Source organism: Thunnus albacares, chromosome 7 (assembly GCF_914725855.1).
Source record: "Thunnus albacares chromosome 7, fThuAlb1.1, whole genome shotgun sequence".
In the NCBI taxonomy this organism is placed as follows: domain Eukaryota; kingdom Metazoa; phylum Chordata; class Actinopteri; order Scombriformes; family Scombridae; genus Thunnus; species Thunnus albacares.
Genome location: NC_058112.1, coordinates 7,344,929 through 7,352,021, shown reverse-complemented (window position 1 = coordinate 7,352,021; position 7,093 = coordinate 7,344,929). Strand labels below are relative to the sequence as shown.

General features: G+C 38.6%; 1 protein-coding gene across 1 annotated transcript; it reads right to left on the bottom strand.

Annotated features, from left to right (window-relative positions):
• Positions 1–2,082: 2,082 nt before the first annotated feature.
• On the bottom strand, positions 2,083–6,522 carry LOC122986438 (olfactomedin-like). The gene is made up of 5 exons (XM_044357718.1): positions 6,073–6,522; positions 5,745–5,903; positions 5,258–5,470; positions 4,879–5,011; positions 2,083–3,151 (listed from the first exon to the last, which is right to left on the bottom strand). The coding sequence occupies exons 1-5, from the start codon at positions 6,169–6,171 to the stop codon at positions 2,304–2,306; spliced, it is 1,452 nt and encodes a 483-aa protein (XP_044213653.1). The 5' UTR covers positions 6,172–6,522; the 3' UTR covers positions 2,083–2,303.
• Between the last annotated feature and the right edge of the window lie 571 nt (positions 6,523–7,093).

Sequence of the window (7,093 nt, the reverse complement as noted above, 5' to 3'; positions counted from 1 at the left end):
AACACTGCAAACATTTTAAAATTTGGGTTTGCCTGTGAGAGCCGGGGCACATTGTGATTAACAAGCTGCCTCAGGGAAGCGGGCATCTCAGCGATTGGAAGTTGAAGACTGAAGCTACGCCCCTTCTAACAGAGGACTAAAAGGTTTTTGTAAAACTGGAGACAGGAGGTGGCTATGATACATGAATTAGGAAATATTACAAAGCCAAAAACCAAAGGACCCCATCAATGATCTCTGTTAACTAGGTGGTCTAGGATTATAGCAGACAACAGCACACAGCTTCTCTAGTCTAAAGCTCTAATTACATACACGTACTATACTGATGAGATTATGGTTACACAGCACATCAAAACACACACTGACCACATACTGTAGCAATGGATTCCTTCTCATGTGGGAGTATTTACATCTTTGGCTTAGTTCCTTTACAGCACCCACATCGCTTTCACATGACATGCGTGTGAAAATATTTGTGTGTGCATGTGAAAATGTACGTGATTGTGGACATATATATATATACATATATATATATATATATATATGTGTGTGTGTGTGTGTGTGTGTGTGTGTGTGTGTGTGCAGCTTGTACATCCACAGAGAGGGGCCTGGTTACTGTAATAAACACTAGTTTTCCTTTAAGGTGTTACAGGTTTTTACACATCTTGGACTTCTGCACTGACAAAAAAACATGAACCTGATAAGATGATATAGGGCAAGCAAGACAACTAAAAACTGTGTTTTAAAGACAAACTCAAAGACAGCAGAGCTGCCAGCTACACTGAACACTAACAAACACTCACTTCAGACCTTCTGTTTATAACATGCACAGACATACACACATTGCTTTTCTATGATTGACAGGTTAGACCGTCACAGACTGGTACATACAGTATATGGGTTCAAGGTGTTGGGTTTGTTGTGCTGATTTAAAAAGCAATTGTGTTATTAATATAAAAGATAGATAGATAGATAGATAGATAGACAGGTAGATAGATAGATAGATAGATAGATAGATAGATAGATAGATAGATAGATAGATAGATAGATAGATAGATAGATGTCTCAGCTTTGCAGCACACTCTGGTGGAAAAATGGCTCATTGCTTCCTTTTTCTCAGGCTTCAACTCTTTTGCATTGAGTTAGTGAACATAAAATCTTGTCATATGATCTGTCATTTTATGTAGCCTGTGAGCCTTGTCTGATTGGAAGATTAACATTTCATTACCTCTTATTTTTTACCACTTATCTGTATGACTATAATTTAATTAAATCAAATTGATGGTCAATCGCTGTTGTACCTTAAATGTTATCCTTCTTCTCAAATAAAACAGACCAGATGTGGCTCCCTGCTGACTCAGACTGAATCAGCCACACTCAGAAGCGAACTCAGGCCATGATACTGTACATTTATATATTATGTTTTGTTGCTTTGTCTTTGTGCTGGACTGCCTAAAATAGTAGGAAGCACAGTTGTCATCTGGAGGTAGACATGACAGAAACACATGCTTTATTTTATGCAACTGACCCAAAATGACTCATAAAATTAACTCCAGCAGAGTGTCAGTTTTAGCTACTTAAGCACTGTGAAAGTTCACTTGTGTTAATATACAATCAGTGAGTTGGTTGGTTCTGGCTCATGCTCTTTCTGTTAACTGTAAATCTATCTTTTTAAATCAGCATTAGCAGTTTTTATCAGAAGTCATGTTAAGTTTCTAGATTTAATAATGCAGTCAAAATCAAATATTAAATAATAAAATATTGTCCTTCAGTCTTTCTCCACATCAGATTAATATGTAATACTAGCATTCAATTTAACTAAATATTTGAGGTTTTAGTCATGCCAGTAGTGGGATGATGTTGGTTGTTTTCCTGGTCCACCACTTTGTTCCACATTAAATTACAATTATAAGATGGATTACCATGAAATTTGATAAATACATTCATGTCAGCCACAGGTGGAATTCTAATAACTCTAGTGATTGTACTGAGTTTGTACTGAGAAAATTGCCAGAGAAAGTTTTTATTATATAATTAAGTTTTTATTGATTTTAAGCTTTATTCCATTCAGGGTTGCATTACAAACATTTCTTACAACGTACTACTATATATGCCATACCTCTATAAATCTTAACAGAACAAATTATTTAACAACAAACACTGACTAACATTATAGATCATCATAATTGGTTGTTGCTTGCAATAGTCTTCAAGCTGGACTGTTTCCAGCTTTGCTTATTTCTTGTGTTATGTGAATCAAATATGGCTGCCATTTGGAAATTGCAATAAATCACAACAGCTTTAGATCAGAAGTGGGCCTGGTAGGCTAGAAGATATCCGTCATTGTACATATAGATCTGTTTGTTGGTGGGGTTGTAGCTCAGACTGGCCACTCCTTTTGCTACCTTCTCTAGTGGCAGTGCCAGTGAGTTGTCCTCTTTGCCTGTCGCTGTATCGAAGGCGTAGAACACCTCCTCATGGTATTCGTCCACATAACGAGTGGCATACAGCACACCACACACCATGAAAGCATTGCTCACTGCCTTCTTGAAGAGCCTCGTCTCCCACGTCTGTGAGACATTGAGCGTCCCAGCCTCGTTGTCCCAAGTTAGCCGGCTTACCACTAGATTACCATGGTTACCAACAGTGGCATAAAGGGCCCATAGTCCTGTCTCATCTGCCTCCACGTCCACATCACTATTGGCACGACAGTCATAGTAACAATACGGGAACTTGTTGTTGAAACCCACACCGGTGCCTGGAAGTGTCACCCGTGTGACGGTGTTGCTGTTCAGGTCATAGCGGCAGACATCTGCAGAGCGGTAGCAGTGATAGTACAGCGCTTCACCATACAGGACAGCGCTGGGACCCTCGATGGCATTAGCATGATTGTAGGATCCAGCAAAGGTGAAGTCCTTGTTGTTGGCAGAGGCCATGAAGTCTTCATAAGTTTGGTATATGCGCAGGGAGTTGCCCCAGATGTGACTACTGAGTAGGGTCTGAACCCAGTAGCTGTTCTTCTGGCCTTCGCTGTCCATCTGGGCCTGTTTCCCCCATGAACCAGAGGTGTAGCTCTTTCCGTGTGGACTGACCTTAGTCATGACTGGATCGCTGATGTCGGTGATCAGGCCCTTAAGGCAGTACCTGTCCTGGCCTGGAAACAATAAGGAAGATAAGGGAGTGTACAGTACAGCCAAGAGCATCAGTGTCTTTGTCTTTCCTCTTCTCACACAGTATCACACAGAAAATAGATATGTATGGAAGAATCTCTGGTTCAAAATTCTGGATTCACATATGTTCACATTTACAACCTCAAATACAAAAAAACAGGAAGAGAGCTAATGGTTCTCAAATTTCATTTGTCATTGCCCCGTTTGGATGGAGGAAAAATGTTTAGTCCCCTCACCTCCTTGTAAATCAATTATATTTTGATAAACTCTTAACAATATTGGGAAAATTTGTAGCCAAACTAAGTTGAACATTATTTCATTAAAATAACATTATCAAGAACATGAACTGTATGTTTTTCTTTCACCTTCAAGTTAAACTGTTCCAAAGATGCCAGATTTTTTTAGACACAAAAATCCTGCTATATTAACAATTGGAACCCTACTACCTTTGTGCAGCTTTCACTCCCTTTATCTACACTCACAGCACTGTAGCTAACACAATGCCTCTATTTGTGTAGGAATAGATAAAGGTGCGAATGTGAAAACCATTTTGATTGGACAACTTGAACCTGAGGTCTGTCAAAAATGTATTGATAGTGTTAAACCTCAGAGAGTTTATGTTCATGCATTTGTCCGCCATTTTGTTTTTTCTTTTTTTTTATTGAATTAAAATACTTTTCAACAGGAAGTATAATGTTGGAGACATGGAAACAGTGAGCCAGTTAGCTTTATCATTTTTTAGCCCATGTTTCTTTATATTTTTGCACATGATGAAAAGTCATGCTGCATAAGCTGCTAGCAGTAGCTAGTAGCAATACATAGTATTTTACAATATCCTTGGATGCACAGACAGCTATCACTGGATAGTTTTGATTCAAAAGAAAACATGTAACCATGATGACAATAAGGCAAGAATTGAGGGTATAAAGGGCTTCTTTTTTGCATAACTTCTAAGCAGATTTATTCATGTTTGGTGATACTGCTGTCACTAGAAAAAAGTTGTTCTATTTCTATCACTAAGCTGTTTGTGTATTCCTATTGGCAAATTGTTGATGCAAAATGAGCAAGATAGGTTGACTGGCATAATATCTTAATGAGCATCACCTGTTTTCCTTTTTCTCCCTGTCAAAAATCTGTCCATCTAATACTTCACATGTTGTTTTGCTATCTGAATAAATCCTGCTAATGTCAATCTTGATAGGTGTGCTAGCATCAGAAAACCTACTGTATGTTGTTCCCACATTTATTAAGACTCAACTTAAATTCCACTCCACATTTTTTTCCAGTCATGTGCGTGCACCTTACAATGCCACCCTATTGTCTGAGAATTACTGTTTTAAGCAGTGGCACATATTTCTACAAACTAGCAATAGCACCTTAACTTACATTTACAATCACATGTAGTGTATGGAAGTAATTCAGTTCAAAATTCTGGGGTTTCATTTTGGAAGAATTTTGATCTAACAATCCCTCCATATAACTATTTCATGATTCAACAATAATTTAATTATTCAGTTATTTAACTGACAAACAGGGCCAATTTCTTTTTATACCTGTAATGTATTTTCCTTTTCTACTTAACTGTAGAAGTAATATTTTAAAAGGCACCATGCTTTATTTTGCTGGGCAAAATTTTCCTCAGAGAGTTCACTTATGAGTGCACTCTTACAAACATATTCACAGGACACACACTTTCACACAGCAGGCTTACCCTGGTAGTCTTTGGGAATTGTCTTGCAGGACTCAGCACCGTTCTTCAGGTAGCGCAGTTTCTCCTTTACAGTCTTTACATTAATTGTGTCCGTCCTTTGCATCCTGTCTACATCTGTACGCAGTTTACCCACCTAACACACACGCACACACACACACACACACACACACACATACACAGAAATACACATGTTTATAACAATATACAGTTTATACATTCTGTATATATAAATATGTTAAGGTAATCTGTTAAACTGAACTTTAAAACTGAATATTTCAAATAATTTTGTTACATTTCTTCATTTTCTCATTTTGGCTTGTTACTGTCATGTTACTCATGTACTACTGTACATCGTTACTGTACTGCATGCTCAGCGTACCTCTCTGGAGAGTTTCTGTGTTTGGGTATTGTTTAACTGGCTGTGGATGTCACTGATGTCTGTCTCCAGCTGACTGAGCTCCTGGCCCAGCAAACGCAGAGACAAGGCTGAATACACGCCCCGATCATGCAGGTACTGGTAAGGCGCCAGCCGGGCTGTCACATTCTCAACCAGAGCCTGAATCTGAGGGAGACGCTGGTTGGACAACTGCACCTGAAAGAAAACAGAAACTCATGAGTCATTTCTTGATGACTGAATGTAGATTTAAGGTTCTATGTTCAAAATAAACACTTATGAAATTGTAATTAATGTCATATTAGAATCAATGTTTCTAATCTAACTAATTACATGGCTCAGTTCCACAGTAGCCACATTATCCATCTTTATATACCTGAAATTAGTGGTGAAACTGGACTGGAATAAACCAGTCTGAATGTAATACCAGTCTCAGCACTGTAAAATGATGCTGATCCACTTTAGTTCTCACCTGTTCCTGCAGGTTGTTCAGGGAGCCCTCACAAGACTCAACCTGCTGCAACACAGCCTCGTACTTAAGAGCAGGGAACGACCACATGGTGGAGTTCACCTCACATGCACACGCGTCTTTCTTCTTCTGGCCCACCACACGCTGAGCCTGACCATCACCCTGCATTCACATATTTAAAAAAACACTGATGTTGTATGGAGAGACTAATTAACAAAACAAAATGAACAAAATGAAATAAAGAAACCAAAAAGAAAGTCTGATGTCATCAAATGCTACATCTTCTTTTATCCCTACTTTCTTAGGGTAGACTACTAGAAGTATAACTCACGGTGGATGCCAGCAGCAGTAGGAGCAGCAGTAGCATGTTCAGAGCTGGAGAAGTGAGCAGTGTCTTGATGAGGAGAGAAGCTGTTACTGAGATCACCATCCCTCCTCTCTCTCTAATACACTCAAAGACATAATCACAACAAATATGCACACATCACGCTGACTCAGTTCTCTTCACTGATGTCTCACCACAGAAACTTAAAACTTCTCATGAGGATGTGAAACTCCTCATGGTCAAAAAAATGGTCAAATGTGGAATTTCTCAAGTTACAGTCTACTCAGGTGTTTCCTGTATACCTCCTTCCTTTATGCAATGGCTGTTCTATCCTTTTAAATATCTTCTGCAGTGTTATTTCCTTGTTTGAAAAAAATACATTGCAAGACCAGATGATTGCAAGGTGTCAAAAACATTCAGAAAACTTTATAAATGAGTAATGTACTATCTTTTTACACCTGAATGTATTAAAGGTATGTCAGATGGCAGCACAAGTTCACTTTTACTGACACCTGTGGCTTTGTACTATTTTTACGCTGGTTTCTTCAATAAGTTCAGTTTGACACCAGATGTTTCTACTCTTAGATTTCCGTGCAAACCTCTGTTAAGTTTATTTTATGTGAACATATGTTGCCTTTTTGTCCTAATATTTTGTAGCGAACAAGTGGCTCAGGAAGACACTGAACCAAAATTGTGTTGTTGTGAAATTTGTCCAAGCTGTACTTACTTTCTTGGCTGTACTCTGACTGCACCATGTAGGTTCTCTTTGTCCAGGTTGTGGAATCACACCTGCACATCTTCATCTGCACATCGCTCGCAGCTGAGATCAAGAACTTTGGGAAAAATACTCAATGCTAGTGTTGATATGCTGCAAAAAATATACACTTACCTGGAAGTTCAGAGTGTATCCTGGTGGGAGGATATGATATTGTTTCCATCGGCATAGGCAAAACATTTTTACATTTACTGTACATTTTGTCATTTGGCAGATGCTTTGCTGCATCCAAAGTGACTTACAAGTGAGGCA

Bases quoted from the DNA above. Each gene is read 5' to 3' on its own strand.
- LOC122986438 (XM_044357718.1), bottom strand. From the start codon at position 6,171: ATGGTGATCTCAGTAACAGCTTCTCTCCTCATCAAGACACTGCTCACT. The intron at 5,012-5,257 runs GTACGCTGAGCA...CGTGTGTGTTAG, and splicing joins CACAGAAACTCTCCAGAGAG to GTGGGTAAACTGCGTACAGA. The intron at 3,152-4,878 runs GTAAGCCTGCTG...TATTGTTTCCAG, and splicing joins AATTCCCAAAGACTACCAGG to GCCAGGACAGGTACTGCCTT.